This window comes from Phaethon aethereus (genome assembly GCF_964289735.1).
Source record: "Phaethon aethereus genome assembly, chromosome: 9".
Classification (NCBI taxonomy): domain Eukaryota; kingdom Metazoa; phylum Chordata; class Aves; order Phaethontiformes; family Phaethontidae; genus Phaethon; species Phaethon aethereus.
Genome location: NC_138585.1, coordinates 18,981,390 through 19,001,556, shown reverse-complemented (window position 1 = coordinate 19,001,556; position 20,167 = coordinate 18,981,390). Strand labels below are relative to the sequence as shown.

General features: G+C 43.4%; 1 protein-coding gene across 1 annotated transcript in view; it reads right to left on the bottom strand.

Moving 5' to 3' along the window:
• MCF2L2 (MCF.2 cell line derived transforming sequence-like 2) overlaps window positions 1-20,167 on the bottom strand; it is a gene marked incomplete at its 5' end in the record, with an annotated part of 165,038 nt that overhangs the window by 126,960 nt on the left and 17,911 nt on the right. The window contains 2 exons of the mRNA XM_082003683.1: window positions 3,840-3,954; window positions 18,327-18,410. Coding sequence (XP_081859809.1) covers window positions 3,840-3,954; window positions 18,327-18,410 — 199 coding nt within the window. The remainder of the gene's footprint in view (window positions 1-3,839; window positions 3,955-18,326; window positions 18,411-20,167) is intronic.

The following is a 20,167-nucleotide window of genomic DNA, read 5'->3' as shown; positions in this document are numbered from 1 at the left end:
CATCACTCAAAATCATTCTGGCAGATTACAAAAGGCAAGCAGCAAAGAAACCATTCAGAGATACACCTCTGTAAATCTTGGCTTCTACAGGTTGATGGATGCAACACGACAAGTGTCTAGACAAGAAAGGTACCTTTGGACAAGAGAAAACTCAAAATGGACCTGTAACCCTGACACAAAGCTACACCTCAGCCTTCTGCAATGTTATGCCCTGCTTTTCACCCAGATGTTCAGGATGGTATCAGTTGTCTGCACTGAGATAAGCCAATGGTATTCGTATGTCTTTTTTTTTTTTTTTTTTTTTTTAACTAGATAGGGATGATTTAAGACCTAAATTTAAGCAGGGAAACAAAGAGAGTATCAGCAAGTGATCCCGTTTCAGTCAGCATGCTGAAAGGAAAGGCCATACCAAGGTCTGAATGTCATTTGGCACTGAGGGATGCATGCAAGCAAACAGCCTTGGGAAGAAGCCTAGCCAAGATGGCAGCATCAGCGCAAGTGGATGAACAGCTGAGAAACCCCACCTGTGTGTGTATCCAGAGGAAGGGAGTTCGTTTAAAAACACACACAAACTTTATCAATGTTTTCTCAGTGTTAGTGTTGTAATATCTCTACCCTCATTATGGAAATACATTGGGGTTTCTCCAGCTCTCTGAAAAGAGGGATTTGAAGACAATCCTGCACAGCAGATAAACATCAAACTTAACTCCAAATCAAATTCTGGCGCATTTGCCTAGATCTACAGGCGTCTGTCAGAGAGGTTCCCTTTCCCTGAATGAAATGTGTGCAATCAGCAGAGCTGTTCCATCCTAATCTCTGAATTCAGGCTAGCCCTCAAACACTGATTTAAGGAGGCCAGATGTTGAATTTCCTGACCTCTTTTGGAAGGAGAGAAGGGCATCTGTTTATCCAAGTAGTTGATCCATGTCAATTGGAAAAGAAGGGAATCCTGAGTATGGAATAAAGCAAATAAAGTGCTTTCTGGCCTTATCTATTGTACATGTGCATGCATAGAGGTATGCATGCGCATACACCATGTTACTCAGTGTTTGTGGATGTGTATGTATATAGGCCCCTTTGGTGGGGCACTCTCTCATGAGCAGGTGTTGAACCAGAGGGAAAATTAATCAGATTACAAAAGTCTCACTGGGCTGATCTTCCATCCTGGAGAGCAGATCATATTTTAAAGTCCAGAAGCGCAAGGTTTACTTACAGCTCGCCCTGAAATACTGTGGTATGACACAGCTGGTAAAGCAAATTTGCTCAGCAACGTCAAAGACAAGTTGCTGTGCATCAGAATAACAACATTTGCTGTCTATCTTTAGCTTTCAATGTTTTGTCATATAGGCCCAGAAGATCAATCATTCCAGATGGACTTAGAAAGTTACTAACTCACTGAATGATGTAATCTGTGATCACAGACCTTATCTCCACAACTAACATGAACCTCATTCTACAGGATACGCAGAAACAGACACTACAGAAAAAGACAGATATTGTCTCTACATTGCTTGAAAAATGATACTGGTTTCTCTGGTTCACTAAGCTATGAACAAGGACGTATTTTCTATGCTAAACAGGGTGAACTGCATTTCAGACTATACTTCGTCTTACCCGATTTATGGCCATATCCTTTGTAACTCCAGAAGAGTCAGAGACTATTCTCTTCTCTTAGTCACTTTGATACCTGCACATCTTCCTTGAGAATTAAAATAAAAGGTGAACTACTAGCAGTGAAATAACATGTACAGGAACACTATCGTAATACACACAGTAGTATGTAGTACAGTAGTGATGATGAAAGTAACAAATGCAGTCCCTTTACTGCTTGCTGAGACGTATGACAGAGACACTCTCTGTGCATGGACCAGCCAACTGCAGATTAACAAGGCTCTGCTGCACCCAAACAGGTCCACAATTTATGCCACAGGCTTTATATAATTACGTCATAAATCACACAACCAAAGCTTGCTGGTCAGGTTCTTCCTCTTTAAAGTAATACCTTTGTCCCTCATCATCTACATAAAGGCTGGCAAGTTTCAAATAGTGACTCAAGAAATGTGGTCAATCTTTCTAAAAGCACTGCAACAAAGACTAGCAAACTCCCTGGAAAACTCACATCCCTACAGTGTGATCTGTGATTGAACCTAAGAGTCAAACTCATGTGCTGACATGCAGAAAATGTAGGTTCAAACCCCAGCCTGTCACTGACCTTGAACACGTCATTTAAATCAAATTGAATAGTCTCTTACTCAGCAGAGGTTTTGGTGAGCCTGTCTGTAGTGCAAGATACTACTTACACATACCTCATAATCTGTAAAATAGACATTTTGCAGGTCTCCTGACTTACAAGGTTTTGAAACTTAACTCATCATTCTTTGCACATTGCTCTGGGATTCCTCAGGGGAAGAGAAAACACAAAACTGATAAAGTGAATTAAAGCAAAGGTCCAACTTGGCCAATAACCTGTCTCCAGTGTTGGTAGGTAGTGGATACTGAGGCAAAAGGAGAAGGAAAGTGAGAAGGACAATCTTTCTCTTGGTAGATTCTCCCAAGTCCCAGCATTAAGAAATATATGTATTTCTTCAGCCAGAGTTTGCATCTGAGCCATTGTGTTCAGCTGCCATTGACAGTGCTATCCTTCACTAATTTGGCTAATTCCTTTTTAACCCGTCTGTACTTTTTGGCTTTCACACAGGCTGAAGAAGCATAAAGCATTTCTGTCTATCACGTTGACAATGTAGCGTGCTCATTCCCCAACATGTGACAACATTACTGGGAATGTAAAACCCACCAGCATAGCAAATACAAAGAACTGGAAAACTAGTTTTGTGTTTTTCTCAGCTACTATTGCTGTTTTATTAACCCTGAAGCTGGTCATCCTCCCAGTCCTGAAGCTAGTGAAGAAATACATAAGACACGGTTTCTCCTGGCAGAACAAAAGCCCTACAGAGCAGAGTAAAACAATGAAGCTGTTAAGTTCACAGTGTGTGGTTTCTCTAAGCTTGTTTTGGCAACTCCATATAGGGAATACGTGTAGGTGGAGCTGGAAAACTTCTTACTCAAACTTGAAAGAAGCACGTTTTCCCCTCATCATCCTCTAAGCACCTTTATATGCAAGACCGCAGGAAATAATAAATCCCTCCTGTGCTTCTAGCTAGCACAAACAGCCATAGTCCAGAGACAGGATCAGGGGACTGAAAACATATCAAGCTCTCTTTTTGGATAAACAAAAAGTAATTCAGCAGCCATGCCTTAGTGCATTTACTCAGAGCACTGGAAGTGAGTTTGTTTCACTCTCCTTGCACAGCTGCAGGCAAACAGCAAGGAAAACATCCTAGCTGTGGAGCAATCACCCAATAAACGAAACATCAGAAAGCACATGGTGCTTGCCAGAATCCTGTCAACACTGCACCTAGCTTGCTTTCTCAGAAAAGAGAAAGCTTGCACAGAAAGATGCACTCAGAGATAAGCAGTAATAGGACCTATGTAAGTTTGGCTCCTTCCAGATGCAACCCCTGTTACATGCAGTGCCCCTGAGAGTTTTCACAAATGAGGTCCCTCAGCTCCCTTTTGATTTGCTATCTTTACTGCTGCTCTTCAGATCTACCCCCACTCCCACCTAATTCAAGCCCTGAACAGAAAACCTGTCCTGTGTGAAGCTTTTTTTCCCCGTGCAACATAAGTGGCTCCTAGGGCCTCGTGTACATAGGAAAGTTTAATACTGACTGAATGGCTGCAGAGTCACTGGTACATCCTGGCAGCACCACTAAAAGCAGTGAGCCACTGAGGAAGCAAAGCCCTCTAGGAAATCAAGAGACGTTTGTGCTTAGCCTCACCTGGGAATGCTGGTTAGATATGTGACAACGTTCAGAAAATCTTCATCAGGTATATCACTGAATCCTGCAAATTCTGGAAAGGTTATAATGGGTGCCCCATCTTTCCCTCTTCCTCCTGCAAGAGAGAGGTTGTAAAGATTAGAGCGTGATTTTACGCCTTTGGACAGACTGGTCACTATTCAAATAGGAAACACTGGCACATCACATTGAAAAGCACTCAGATCCAGGACACATGATCAGCTTCCTGTTTGATATTATAACTCACTGTAGTTTCATTACCTCAGTTTACTCCAGCTGAGATTCTAGCCTCTGTTGCAGCTTTTTCATGAACCTTCTGCATAATTCTGATTATGCGATTAAGTGCTTTCTTTGGTTCTTTGTTTCCCATTTCCAAATAATTTATTGTGATAATATTACATTTCCCTATGTATAGGTACAGCACTCTCTGATTCCTTCTAGACATTAAAGGAAATGCAGTAATAGAGCATGAAAGCTTTGAATACACACATATAACCCATAACACAAGCCTAGGAGCAGTCCAGTCTTAGGTCTTCTCCTAACAAAAAAGCGCTCAAAGTGCATGGAGTATTTAATCAACGAGTTTGCTCTCATCTTGTTTATTTGCATCAAAGCTCCATTAAATAGGACAGAAGGTTATAAGCAGCAAGGTCAAGAAGAGTCCTATTTGAGGGACTCCCTGATCCAAACAGCCATATTCAAACTCAGGTAGAGCTATGGGAAGCACGGAACTGAGTGCCTTATAACCCAGCAGCCTTTACTGTTCTCCTGACACAATGCTCAGCTCTAGGAGATGTTGTAGCACACAGCACAAACCCTGCTTACTTGCAGGACTAATCCTAACTTGGTTCTGCTACTAAATCTGGGCATCACTCAAACCACACGGAAGTTAACGGGATTTTTCCCACTAACTTGGACTCACAGCCAAAAGCAGAATAATAAGGCAGTAGCACATAAATGAATATGATGGAAAAAAAAAAACTTTTGTTACAAGTACCTTACTGCTTAGTATTGCTTAGGGTATTAAGGACATGATGGCCTCAAGTTGTGCCAGGGGAGGTTTAGACTAGATATTAGGAAAAATTTCTTCACTGAGAGAGTGGTCAAACATCAGAACAGGCTGCTCAGGGAAGTGGTGGAGTCACCATCACTGGAAGTATTCAACAAATGTGTGGACATGGCACTTCGGGACATGGTTTGGTGGGCACGGTGGTGTTGGGTTGATAGTTGGACTTGATGATCTTAAGGTCCTTTCCAACCTTAATGATTCTGTGATTCCCCGAACTCTCTGTAAGCCTATTCTTTGCACCAGGCTGAGGAATTCTCTACAAACTCAACACTGAGTCTAGTTCTGCAGCACACACAGTTTTCCTAGTCATTTATCACCCGCAGAAGATTTTTGTCCAAGGAATAGCCATGCCCTGGGTTTCCCCTTAGCGAAGGGGAAGCAGTGAGAGGGAAGCAGAAAATTACCTTCCTCAAGGAAAGTATCCGATAAATTATGTCATTAGGTGCATGGGAGGAAACAGAGACTCAGGGAAAAAATATTGAGTCCTCGTTCCTTGAAAGTATCCTCTAAATCCCCATAAATGAACCCCATTTCCAGGCTGCTCCCATAGACCATTGCCTTTCCCTGCTGATAACCACAGCTGATGCCACAAACCAGTTGCTCCTGCTCCTGTTTTTCATAGTCGTTGCAAAGAGGTGCTCCAGTAATTCCTAGCTATTTCTGTGTAGAGTGGTCAGTCCCTTGCTAGTCCTGATCCTTCCTCTGCCCAACTCTCCCAGACTCAGTTGGATTATTTAAGGTCCCTCTGTACTGTCCAGCCATGGAGAGCTAGGATGCTGAGGAACACAACATCTGCATAACATAAAAGTGAGAACTCTAGAAAAAAGGGAATTTTGAACAAGGAAACTCTTTGCCTTCTTGACATCTGGTGACATAGTGGCTTTGTCAGGACACAACCTTTAGCCCCTATTTTCCTTTCTGAAAGTTGATTATTGCTTTAATTACATCTGAAAATGACTCAGTTGTGTTACATCATCCACTAAATTCACCCTGCTAGGGAGAAAACAGGCCTACAAAGATTCAAAAGGCTTTCAGCCAAAATGCAAAGAAAGAATACCATAATTCACACTGCACTGATTCAGATTTCAAATGCTGAGCAGAGCCACGGCCTCCACATTGACCTCCATGTTGGCCTTGGGATAAGGCCAAATGCTGATGCATGACAGCTTGATCTCAGGACACTATCCGCACTACCTGCAGTCAGCAGTGACGTAGAATATGCTGTCATGCAAATCTAGTCAGACTTTCCCCAGACTGCTGCACTCTAGAGACCAGGTACTCCAACCAGGTTCCCGGTTAGGATGGTTTGTTACAGATTCTTAGTGACATCTTCTGGACACAAACAGTAACGGCCAGGAAAATGAAATGGGAAGCTTGTCTGATCTGTCTCTTCTTGCAGAGTTCAATGCATGGCAAGGTATTTCACAGATGGCATCTTGTATGCATTCACATGGTTCCTGGACACCACAATTTCACATTCACGTATTTCAGATATGGGAAGATTCTCTAAATGAGGGAGATGTGGTAACCTGGAATATTTTGGTTTAAAGCAGCAATATTTGCCCCTGGAGGATTAGATAAAGATTCCTCTAGATCCCTTCCTTCAACATCTGATAATTTACCTACAGTTATACTCAAGATTTGTTTAAACTGCAACTTTCACATGGCATTTCTAATGCTCCTGCTGACCAGGGTCTTTTTGTGTGCCTTTTGTCTTCTCTCTTACATCCACATTCATACATGTGCTCTTCTTCCTCTGGCCTCTTTTCCCCAAGCTAGATGAGGCAGGCTGATGATGCACTGTATGTATGTAGGTATGTATTTTGGAATGAATGTAAGCAGACTGAACACTGCCTTCTTCCCTTCACCTCTGGCAATAAATCTAGAAGGACACTTAGGAGCAGCCTCAGACTGAGCATTCAACTAAGAGCAAGGAGCTCCTTGCCTCTGACTACGCCACATGCCCTTAACAGCCCGTGGTCTCCATCTCATTCTCCAAGGCAAAGGTAGCACTTCCTGCTGCAACCAAAACAGAAAAATGCTCAGAAGTTTCTTGAATACAGCTATATTTCAGACAAGGAAATAAACAAGGAAACCATCAGTTCCCACCATACCATGAAACTAGGGCGAAGTTTGAGGGAGTTTTGTGATCAGAATTTGTTAAATACCCTGACAAGAAGAAAGCAGGAATGTCTGAAGTGTTCGGTGACAAGTAATAACATAAATATGTTACAAATGGGTTGTTCCTGCCCTATTTGAATCTCGAGCAGTAGTTGTGTTACAAGGGAAAACAAGTCATATTCATTTATGCATATATTTAGCAAGGTAACAAGAATGCATGTTAAGGGATATAAGGGAAGCTTCTTATATACCAAGGGTGTCTGAAAAACTCTCTCCTCTGGATGAGAGCGCAGTTCCATACAACTAAATGCTAATGCTATTTTTTTTCCTGACACTAAACCAAGATGTGCTGCAGCATGCAAATTTCTGCAGAATGTGAATTGACAAGCTGCAGCCCTTTTTTTCTGGGCCATCAACCTTGCTTTCTGGGGAGTTGCCACTAGATTTCTTCCAGTCCTTGAAATACTTTAACTGGCTACTCAATGTCTTGGAAGGGCAGAAAGTACAAACTAAAAACCAACAGGGACAGTCATCAGTCAGTTCCACAGCCATAAGGACTAAGTGCATGGAATTTGGCACCAACGACTTTCTGTATATGATCCTTGCACTTGCTGGAACTGTGCATAACCATCATACTCCTTGAACATCACTTATGAAAAGAGTCTAATTGCTGAACAGAAAATTTTACAGTCCATCATAAGTAAGGCAGAGAGGGACAGAACAAGCTCCAGCAGCTCCACAGCCAAAAGAAAAAAATAGTCCTCAAGAAAAAAAGACATTTTAAATAGAAAGTAAGCGCAGGAGGAGGGAGACAGGAAAAAAGTGCTGAACAGAGCGACCCACATGAACGCAGCACAAAGCCGAGAGGGTGACATTACAGCTATCTGAGGCATGTCTGCTCTATTCAGTAGTGTCTGTGCAGGAAGAAAAGGGTGCCCAAGGACTTCCAGGAGCAAAGGAGCTTGATGAAAAGCCACAACATGAGGCACGAGCCGAGCTAAAGAGCCCCATGGGAGAAGGGAGAAATAACTTTGAGTTTAGTGCAGTCAGCAGGAGAAACAAAGACACACTGAAAAATAAATATCAGGAGCTTGGCCATGCCTGATAGCTGTCTTCACACAATACAGAGGCCTGTCTCGCTGACTTGCAGCTCCTCCAAGCGCCATTAGATGCCACTCTGCAGCACTCTTGAAGAAACCCAGCCACCTCCAACACCTTCTGGCAGCTCCAAATGCTCGTGCCAGGCCAGGGAAAGAGCAGCTGGTGGCAGTGGCCATTGCAAGCAGCAGCCACAAGAGTTGGAGGTTCAGCTGGCAGGAGCGGAGGCTCAAGGCTATCCTCTGGCTGAACTAACACAAGGCTCACTCCGACCCTACCTTAGGGGAGCCAGGCCACCTCTGGCAGCATCCTGTGGGTCACTGCTCCTCAGTCAGACCTCATGCTGCTCTGTCAGAGGTAGCTCCAGTTTTGCCTGCAGAGGAAACTCAACCAGATTGTGTCTATTATCTTCTGATGCAGACCTGAGCTCCCCTCCCAGCTACCAGCCTCAAATGTAACACATGCTGCCACCTTGATTCAGCTCCATCAATTTCCTCCAAGAGGTCCAGCTCCTTTCTTCTCTCTACCTCTGCAGATAGCAACCTGCCTTGCATCCAACCCAAACTCACTGTGTCACAAGTATAGATCCACTGCTGTTTGGGGATGGGCATTCTGATTAAAGATCTCTAGAGTCACACACAGGGGTGCATCACACTCAACAACTTGAAGCACAAATGAGGCAGACAGCATCAGCAGGAGCTGGAGGAACAGAAGGGTGGACTGCCTGGAAAAAGCAAGACTTAAAAAGAAAAGATTACAGTCAGCTTGACCTTCTGCCTGGCTTGCCACCTCAGAATGACAGCATCTCTTTCTTCCTTTTCCTGAGAATTTTCCTTATTTTCCACCCCAGCTTCTTACTGAATTTCTCCTCTTCTCTTGTGGCCCAAGGGCAAAGGAACAGAAAGAACCTGGGTGACAGGACAGTCATAGTGAATGTGGAAGGGAAAGAAAAGCAGGAAAAATAGCACACAAGCTGCATCAGGGTAGTACAAGGCACGGCAATGGGATCCTCACTCACTCTTTTGTGTGCAAATTCCCCAGGTCCCAGGACATAAAGCAGCATTCATAGTTGCTCCTATTAGATAGACTTTCCAGCTACCAGTGCAGCCTGGCTAGCTTGTTGCAGTGAAGATGGGACCAGAATTCAACTGTGGAAACAAAACAACTGAAGTATTTGTGAGAGAAATATGCATGGGGGAGAATGGGATATGGCAGCAGAGAAAATATAATTTTGCTTTGCAGTGTAAAGGGTGTGATTGACAAATGAGGTGTGAGTGCTGAATTCTGAGAGCTTGCACAGCATGTTGGTATGACTTATGTAAAAGCAGCAAGAAATCACGACTGCAGGCCAAGTTCATGGAAACAATGGGGGTCCTAGGAAATCTCCCATTGCCCAGTTCTAGCCTACCTATGCCTCCTGTTCAGGGACCAAAAATATCCAGAGTTTAGAGAATGAGGAGCTACACTGAAGTCCTATTCCATAGCCAACAGCTCTTCTTGTAACACCAATAGCAGGATTTGTAAGGTAACTTTTAAGTAGAGCTTAGCAAATATGCTGAATCCCTTGGAAAAAAAACCAACACACCAACAAACAGGCTATGGGCAGGAGAAGTTCCAAACATTTGCCTGCAAGTTTACAGTACACACCTCCCCAGCCTGCCACAGACACCAAGTCATCAGTTAGTATTGCAAAGCTCTTTCAAATTTTGCTGACACATGCAGACTAACTGCTTGGGTCTGCCCACAGGATGAGCGCTCCCTTAGTCATAGCAGACCTGAGTACACTTCAACTCCTGGGTCAGACAAGCTGAAGAGTTCAGTGATATCTTGGCTGAAGTTTCACTGCCTTGGTCAGATTTTGTTTTTTTCCACGCCCTGTTACTCTGGTTTTCCATGTTGATTAAGGGTTGTGAATGTTGAATTTCTCATTAAAGTTAAATCATGCTTCTTGGGTCTAGATTTTTACACAAGCTCCAAACTGTCCTTTTGGCAAGGTCAGGCCAGGTTTTCCAAAAGGCTCAGTTTAAACAGGAAGCAGATGGCCAAATACCTTCCAGGCTTTGGAAATTAAATAAACTGGCTTCAGTATCAGTTACCATTTTCAGATGCAGTCTCCCATCCACTGAAGTCCATTGACTTAACAGGAGCAGAATACAAAGAAAATTAAACTCTGCTAATACACTTCATGACAGTTTGTCTAATAAATTTGTGATTTAGTAACAGGATCCATTAATGCTGCAAACGGCAAATTGGGCTCTTTGACAGAGTAATTACAGATAAGAATAGGTTCTGAAGCTGCAGATAAAAAGGGTGGGGATAGTAGTAGTTCCAAGAGCAGATTGGTAAAGCAGGTTACTAGTGTGTCAGCAGGACAGGAACAGTATTTTACCAGTGGTTCTCCATTCTTTGGTAAAAACTGATGTGTGTTAGACAAGCCAGGTTTTCAACACTACCCAACTTTGTGATCTAGTTCCCTTAACAGCTACAGGAAACACACAAACATAGCTGTGCACTCCTATGTTGTCACAGCTGTAGTCCCACAATTGGGACTTCAGTTTTCAGGGAAAGGAAAGAGGCAGTAATTTTTTCAAAACTAGAATTTAACCACAAGAACCAGCACTCCCACCAGATCTCACAAGCTAAGCAAGGCTAGATCAGCACATGGAAAAAGAGGTGACGAAAGTAGAACTACGTGGATTAAGGATATTGTCACATCCCCCCACAGCCTTTTCCATGACCACAGCAGACCAGGGAAGGCTTTGGAGAGTTTCCCTGTTCTTGGCATGGACAGTACAGTCTTGGTTAGTCTGGTTGCCACAGGGCCAGAACAAATGGGAAGCTGCCAGTATCTAATACATACGTTATAACTAGACCCTGACACAATCAAACACCAAACTCATTAGTCTGGTTACATAATTCCTACCATCTGCTCAGACTGCAAGACAGTCAGATCCTCGTCTAAGAAGTTTGTACACAGCAATAATAGAGGGAAGTGTTTCTAATGAGTCATGTCCAGAGCAAACAAAGAGCCTTTGACTTCAATTGTACTACTCTCTCTTGTCTGCTTTACTGCAAGGGAATATTATGGTTTCACTACATCTACCTCAGCTGTCAGCTGTTAATTAAAAGCTGATATTAACCAAATAAATACTCATTTATAACAAACTCTGCAACAGTCAACCAGTTACTTTCATTATCACTGGACAAATGGATTTGGGGTCCACAGGACTGAACAAGAGAGCTCAACAAATCTATAGACTGTGGAGTAGCATAAACCAGACTCACTGCTAACAATCCTCTGAGCTCTGCATGTGCACGCATGGAAGAGGTGGTTAGCTGCCCTCTGGAGGCTGCAGCCTACAGAGTGAAAGAAATAATGCCAACTAGTTTAAATCAGCATAGACTGTTTTTATAAAGTTGTTCAGAAAAACATATTACATGACCAAGACACTCTACAAGTAAGCAGGGAGTGTCTTTTACTGCCCACTGTGATGGGGCCAAAAAGCTGAGGGTTTTTTTTCAGACAGTGGTTACTGAGCTGGAACGTAGCAGCATGGCAAACCAGGAAACAGGCTAAGTATCCGGAGATTTTCAGTCTCTGTGTAGGGAAGCACTGAACCATCAAAATATTTGTGGTCGCTTCTGCCTAATGAAAAGCAGCATGCTTTAAGGAAAAGCTGCAGAGCTACCGGGGGGGCGGGGGGGGGGGCGGGGAATCAAAATCAAATGGGGTCATTTAAGTGTGAATTACTTTCATAAGTGAAATGAGGCAGAAGAGCACCCAGATCTGTTTTCATTGGATGAAAGAACCAATCTTTTGCTAGAGGAAAAAGAAAGTTACACTTACTTGGAGAAATGTATTCTTGAAAAGTATAGTCATTTCTGGCTTATACCTAAACCTCAGTTTGAAGGAGACAATGAAGGGACACTAAGGAAGGATCCTGTTGTTATATTTTACCTACGACCCACCAGTGGTCACCAACAGAATAAGATACTGGGCTAAAGGAACCTCTGAGTAGATGTTCTTATGTTCATGATATTCACAGGCTGCCACGGGAATTTCAGAGTGGATGCACCCAGGTTTCCAAATTTAGCTGCAAACTTCAGCCTAAAATCAACTTAGAAACTATGAACTATACTGCCCTGTTTCTTATTAGGATATTATTTCTGAACCGTACTGATGAGATTTTAGATAAGCCTGAAAATTCTTCAAATAGGCTTTGTTATTGATGTAGATGAGGGCATGAAAGACACTTTTCCACTCACTTTTGGTATTTGTTATTAGTACTTGCGTGTTGATGAACCAGTTATTTGCAGATCCATCACAAAAAAGCCCCTCAGCCCTAACTTCTATGAAGAGTTATTTCCAAAAAAATCTTTAAACACCTTAGGTTTAGTCTTATTTAAAGATCTTTCTCATAACTTCAAAGAATAAAAGAATTAGATCAAATATGAAGAGTTGAATTCACTAAAATAGCAGGTGAAAATACAAGCACTGCTGAAATGATGAGTCCATAAAGAAACATGAAAATGCTTTTTTATATTTACCCTTGACATTCCTGTACCATGTTTAATGTTCACAGCTGGACCTGGAAATGGGGTTTTCTTCCTGTTTACTAAACCACTTTACACAAGTTGCTCATTACATGCCATATATATCTTTTATTAATGGTCTCAAGTGTTGCAAGGTAGTGCAGTTTAAGAAAAGCAGTCCTCCACATTTTACCAGATAGGCCTTGCATGTGAGGTATTGAATTCTCAACATGCATGATGTTGTTTACACTAATATAAGTGTTTTCAGGCACTCGTTAAATCAAAGGCCTTGAAAAAAATATTGGTTTCAGCAGCTCTGCATGCCTGGTGAGCAGAAAAAGCAAGCCGAGCATTCTAGAAAGATCAGCTAAGTGTTTTCTTGCTTACAAAGAGCAGACAAGCATCCCAGTTGTGATCTGACTGAAGTTAAAACCAAGACCCAAAAGGACTCGAACAGTGATTAGAAAGGAGATGGCAGGCACATCTCCTCTCTGGCTACCCCACCTTCCCAGGTGCCTTTTTATAATAGGTATGGGGCTCTGCAAGTGGAACCCAACAATAACAAGGATGATGGTTCATCTAGCTTGGAGGTGTCACCGAGGTTAAGTCACCCTACACCCTGCATTAAAACTGCTTCCATAAAGGAAAAAAAGACAGGTCATTGTCATAGGAGACTCCCTTCTGAAGGGAACAGAAGGCCCAATATGCAGACTGAACCCACTTCTTAGGGAAGTCTGCTGCCTCCCTGGGGCCCAGGTTAAAGATGTGAAGAGAAAGCTTCCTACCCTGATACGGTCCTCAGATTACTAGCCATTATTGATTCTTCAGGTAGGCAGCAATGAAGTTGCAACAAGAAGCCTGAGGGCAATCAAGAGAGACTTCAAGGCCTTGGGATTACTGCTTAAGGGATCAGGAGCACAGGTAGTGTTCTCCTCTATCCTCCCAGTTGCAAGGAACGATGAGGAAAGAAACAGGAAGAGCCAGCAGATCAATATCTGGCTCCGAGCCTGGTGTCACAGGCAGAGTTCTTGGGTTTTCTGATCATGGGTTGGTTTACATGACACCAGGCCTGCTGGCGACAGATGGGGTACCCCTGTCTCAAAGGAGGAAAAGGATCTTTGCACAGGAGTTAGCAGAGCTCCTTGAAAGAGCGTTAAACTAGATTTGAAGGGGGAAAGGGAGAAAACCAGGCGCGCTAGGGATAAGTCTGGGGGTGGCACACCAATGTCTGAGGGCCACTATACTAGCAAGGTCCTTCAGTCTGCTGTTTCAGTGGAGGTAGGGGATGGAGATCCATGCGGCAGCAAGGACACAAGGGTCATTGATGTGTTAGAAACCGCAGAAGTGCCTGAGAATGGTCACACAGGAATTATGGCTTCTTCCCCTCTTCAAAGGTAGGATGACTCGCACGACTGGAGTGCTGCAATGGAAGGCTATAAACTCTTCAGAAGGGACAGGCAAGGAAGGAGAGGTGGTGGGGTAGCCCTGTATGTTAAGAGTGTGTTTTGATTGTCTAGAGCTTAATGATGGTGATGATAGGCTTGGGTGTTTATGGGTAAGAATCAGGGGGAAGGCCAATAAGGCAGATATCATGGTGAGAGCCTCTTAGAGATCACCCAACCAGAATGAAGAGGCAGACAAAATATTCTGTAAGCAGCTGGCAGAAGTCTCACAATTGCTAGCACTTGTTCTTGTGGGGGACTTCAACTTACCAGATGTCTGCTGGAAATACAATACAGTGGAAAGGAAACAGTCCAGGAGGTTCCTGGAGTGTGTGGAAGAGAACTTCCTGACACAACTGAGTCAGCTAGGGAAGGTGCCCCACTGGACCTGTTGTTCGTGAACAGGGAAGGACTTGTGAGTGATGTGATGGTAGGAGGCTGTCTTAGGCATAGTGACCCACACATGCTAGGGTTTTCGGTTCTTGGAGAAGTAAGGAGGGGGTCAGCAGAACTCCTACATTGGACTTCCAGAGGGCAGACACTGGCCTGTTTCGGACATTGGTTGACAGAGTCCCTTGGGAGGCAGTCCTGAATGTCAAAGGAATCCAGGAAGGCTGGACATTCTTCAAGAAGGAGATCTTAAAGGCCCAGGAGCAGCCATCCCATGTGCCGAAAGATGAGCCAGCAGGGAAGAAAACTGGCCTGGCTGAATAGAGAGCTTTGGTTGGAGCTCAGGAAAAAAAGGAGAGTTTGTGACCTTTGGAAGAAGGGGCAAGCAGCTCAGGAGGACTACGAGGACATTATGAGGTTATGGAGGAAGAAAATTAGAAGAGCCAAAGCTCAGCTAGAACTTAATCTGGCTACTGTCATAAAAGACAATAAAAAATGTTTCTATAAATACATTAGCAACAAAAGGAGGGCTAAGAAGTATTTCCATCCTTTATTGGATGAGGAGGGGAAACATAGTGACAAAGTATGAGGAAAAGGCTGAGGTACTTAATGCTTTCTTTGCCTCAGCCTTTAATAGTAAGGCCAGTTGTTCTCTGGTACGCAGCCCCCTGAGCTGGAAGACAGGGACAGGGAGCAGAATGAAGCCCCCATAATCCAAGGGGAAATGGTCAGCGACCTGCTACACCACTTAGACACTCACAAGTCTATGGGGCCAGATGGGATCCACCCAAGGGTACTGAGAGAGCTGGCAGAAGTACTCACCAAGCCACATTCCATCATTTATCAGCAGTCCTGCCTAACTGGGGAGATCCCAGTTGACTGGAAGTTAGGAAATGCGGCGCTCACCTACAAGAAGGGCTGGAAGGAGGATCCAGTAAATTACAGGCCTGTCAGTCTGACCTCAGTGCCAGGGAAGGTTATGAAGCAGATCATCTTGAGTGCTATCACGTGGCATGTACAGAACAACCAGGTGATCAGGCCCAGTGAGCATGGGTTCATGAAAGGCAGGTCCTGCTTGACCAACCTGATCTCCTTCTATGACAAGGTAACCAGTTAGTGAATGAGAGAAAGGCCGTGGATGTTGTCTGCCTAGACTTTAGTAAAGTGTCTCTGACACAGTTTCCCACAGCATTCTCCTGGAAAAACTGGCTGCTCATGGCTTGGATGGGTGTTCTCTTCACTGGTTAAAAAACTGGCTGGATGGCTGGGCTCAAAGAGTTGTGGTGAATGGAGTTAAATCCAGTTGGCAGCCAGTGACAGGTGGTGTCCCCTAGGACTCAGTATTGGGGCCAGTTCTGTTTAATATCTTTATCAACAATCTGGACAACAGGATCAAGTGCACCCTCAGTAAGTTTGCAAACACCACCAAGTTGGGTGGGACTGTTGATCTGCTTGAGGGTAGGAAGGCTCTACAGAAGGATCTGGACAGGCTGGATCGATGGTCCAAGGCCAACTGTACGAGGTTCAACAAGTCTAAGTGCTGGGTGCCGCTCTTGGATCACAACAACCCCATGCAACACCACAGGCTTGGGGAAGAGTGGCTGGAAAGCTGCCTGGCAGAAAAGGACCTGGGGGTGTTGGTTGGCTAGGTGGCCAAGACAGCCAATAGCATCCTGGCTTGTATTGGAAATAGTGTAGTCAGCAGGACTAGGGAAGTGATCATGCTCCTGTACTCAGCACTGGTGAGGCTGCACCTTGAGTATTGTGTTCAATTTTGGGCCCCTCACTACAAGAAACACATTGCAGTGCTGGAGCGTGTTCAAAGGGCAACAAAGTTGATGAAGGGTTAAGAGAACAAGTCCTGTGTGAAGTGGCTGAGGGAACTGGGGTTGTTTAGCATGGAGAAAAGGAGGCTGAGGGGTGACCTTATCACTCTCTACAACTACCTGAAAGGAGGTTGTGGTGAGGTGGGTGTCAGTCTCTTCTTCCAAGTAACAAGCGATAGGACAAGAGGAAATGGCCTCAAATTGTGCCAGGGGAGGTTTAGATTGGATATTAGGAAAAATTTCTTCACCAAAAGAGTTGTCAAGCATTGGAACAGGCTGCCCAGGGAAGTAGTTGAGTCACCATCCCAGGAGGTATTTAGAAGACGTGTAGACGCAGTACTTAGGGATGTGGTTTAGTGGGGTACTTGGCAGTGCTAGGTTAAGGGTTGGACTTGATGACCTTAAAGGTTTTTTCCAACCTAAATGATTCTATGATTCTATTCCCTGTTTTCTTCCTTGTATTTAGAATATTTTAAAGTCAGTTTAGCCCTGATAAAAGGGTTCTGAATAGCATTCCTAAAGCAGTTCTTTAAGTGAGGATTGGTTTCAAACTTGACATCTAATGCTTCTGAAACCTTGTTGTGGCATCTGTGCATTGAAATCCCTCACAGTCAGGTGTGAAGCACTTGATGATAATACCAAGTTATGCACTATCCTCTCCAGTTTGGCATGGCAGAGCTATAGTGAGCACATGGTATGCAGGCAAATGCCTGGAGACCCAAGCGAGAATACTGCAACACTACCCCACAAAAATTCTTAGGATAGGTGCTACACTAGCATTTCCTAACTACCCTGCACTGAGCACAATGGTGGGATGCAAAAAGTTTGAGCAATGTTATGCAGTTGCTGACACTGTTCTGCATGGAGGTTTGTGTTTATTAGGAATTCTAGGAAGATGTGACTCTGAGATGCTTTACTGCAGATGAGGAGGCAACTGATTGCACCTCTGCTCAGTCAATACCCTCTGCCAAATGTAAAACAGTTACTGAGCTTATGAAACTGCCACAAGATGCTACCTAGAAACCTCCAAAATCAAGTTTCAATACTCAGAGCCTCATAAAGAATTCTGAGTAACTTAAGATTTGGATTTCATTTGGCAGCTTGGAGCGTACTTAATGTGAAGATGCAACAAGGATTGGACCTGCTGAGTTGATCATTTGCAAGCTGTATACTCTCTGTGCTGTGTACCCAGTGTTTCCCTCCACCAAGCAGAGATGGGCAGGCTGTCCAAGAGTACCTTATTATGACCATCTCAGTATTTTGTGCAAATTAACGATACTTCACTGTGCGTCTATGGGGAAGAAGGAAAGCAAATTCTTAATTTCCTTACTTGCAGAACAGGCGGAAACAGAGACAAAAGGAGTTGCCAAAGGCCATACAATCAACAGCAGAGGCCATTTTAGGACCCAGATAAGGATTTCTCTTCCACAGTATCTGAAATAAGTGTATTAAATAATTTGACAAATATTTCAATATCAGCTATTTATTCAGGGCAGGAACTGCGTCACTTTGTGTGATTGCAAACTTCAGCCAAACAAAGGAATATAATGAAATCTTTAAAAGATTAGAACCTTACACTTTAGAAGTTAATCATTTCTAAAACAAAGGCAAATGAGGAAGAGGGGGAAGGTCATGAATACCTCCCTGATAGACCAAAATCTTTTCCCACAAACAAGATGCTTGGACATTGTGCAAAGATTTGTACAGAAAGATTTGTTTAGTTTCTCACCCTCTAAATCTGTTCTGCACACCCACCCCACCCCCATCCTACTGTGGAGAGCATTTAAAATTAACTTGCCTTAACAAAAATAAGCACAGTAAGTCGGCATTTATCAACATTTGTGAACATCTGATTGTAACAGAACTTCTCATTAGCAATATAAAAATACTATTGCAACTGCTGTACAGAGCTGAAGGGTGGCAGTCAGCATGACAGATTCCAATACATTTCCAAGAGAATCCCAGAGTGTGATTACTAGCGACTTCTTACCTGACAAGATAGCAAATTGCCTGTGGAGCTGCTCTATTATATCCACTGCAACCAGCGGCCGTATCTCCTGCTGCATGATTTCATCTGTGCGAGTGAAAACAGAAATCTTCAATGAGTTAATAAAACCTTAATGACAATTTTTCCACCCTTTAAGAACCCAGAAAAACAAAAGATGACCCTCAAAGGAAAAGAACCTGGCTTGACTATTGGCTCAGATGTTACATGGCTGTCATGGAGAAGTTTATGATACTTACAGTCTCGTCTTCAGCCTACTTTATCTATTGCCTTGTGATTTCAGAGAGAGCTTTTCATAAACCAGCTCCAGCAGATTTACCAGAGCATGTCACAGGTTTGCTCAAGCTGACAGCCTGCTCCTTACTACTTCATGTTCCATATAAAGCCACTGCATTTAGCCTCCTACATAAAGCAGCTTTTCAGTCTTTGAAACAGTAAAGTCTATTTCAGGTAGTGCCATGTTCCACCTTGAACTCCCTGGTCTCTGCTTGAGGAGTTTGTGTAACCAGCTAATCCAGAACAGTTTCCTTTGCTGATGCTTTTTCCGCTACAAGCAAATACATAGTAAAAGAAGGAAATAAGAGGCTGTGAGGCTTTCTTCTCATGAAAACAAAGCCTGTTCTTTTGAAGTAAACACTGAAAAGTTAAAAAATAACTTGGCAAGCAGCTCAGGAAAAATCACCACAATTTTTGTGTGCGATTTATTCAGTGACCAGCAACTATAAACTCAAATTGAGCTAATTTGATTTCTTTCTGTAACAGGTGCCCCCAATTGTTCTCCCCACTCTTCACCCCAGTCTAGACCAGCTGGGGAATATCTGCCAGCTCAACAGGCAGGATCAAGGTTTATGTTACAATAGCACCTACTGCAATTAGGCCTTTAGCCACTGTAGAGTTACAGAACAACCACCAGTCCTGGCTTTGTACAGCTTACCTCTAACTTCCCAGACAACAGGTGGAAGGAAGGAAGCTGGGTCCAGATAGACCACAGATCAGACTAGAGGCAGGTATTTGCCCTATTTAAGCATCAGGATCTTCACTGATGTCAATACAATGCAGGCACTGAAATACTTTGGTGCACCTGGTTTTAAACAAAGTGTCCAAAAATAGAGAGGGAGGTCAGAGAGGTTAGAAATTAGCTTCTTTCTCCTGTATCCTAGTCTGCTGCCCAAAATACCATCTCTGTCTGTCTTTCAGACATCCACTCTTATCCTTTCCAGAACTAGGGATTCTAAGTTTTAAATGTCACAATGTCACTTGCAAAGTTTTCTGTCCATTTTCAAACACTTCACTAATGCCTGGAGACAAAACAACTGAAGAGCTTGTGTCATTGCCCTCTCCTAGACAGATGGTGACACAAAATATGGAAAGAAATTGCATAGATTTTCATTGATGCACAAAACAAGGCAGTAATTCCAAGCAATTGGAAAAAAAAAAAATCTCAAGGGGGCCAATTCTGCAAATTGTCCCTTTGAACTAAAAAGAGGAAAACTTAAACTAGAATGAGTGATATTTCTGATGTGGGACCTTCATTTCCATCTTGTTTATGCAGCCCACTATCAGCTTCTCTGATTCTTGACATTGCAGGTGGCTAAGAGCAACAGGAAGAGCAGACTAATGACTTACTGTTAAAGAGGTTGGTTTCAGTGATGTTCATAGAATTTACTGTAATTTCAGTCTATTCCTATGGCCATTTATTTACACTGTTGCACAGAGTTAGCAGAGCTATGGCTTAGCTTTGGGCACACACTAGTTTATTTTCACTCTGAGCAGAGATATATTGCTCCATGTAGCCAAGCTGGGTGTCTACAGAGCACTGAGCCACA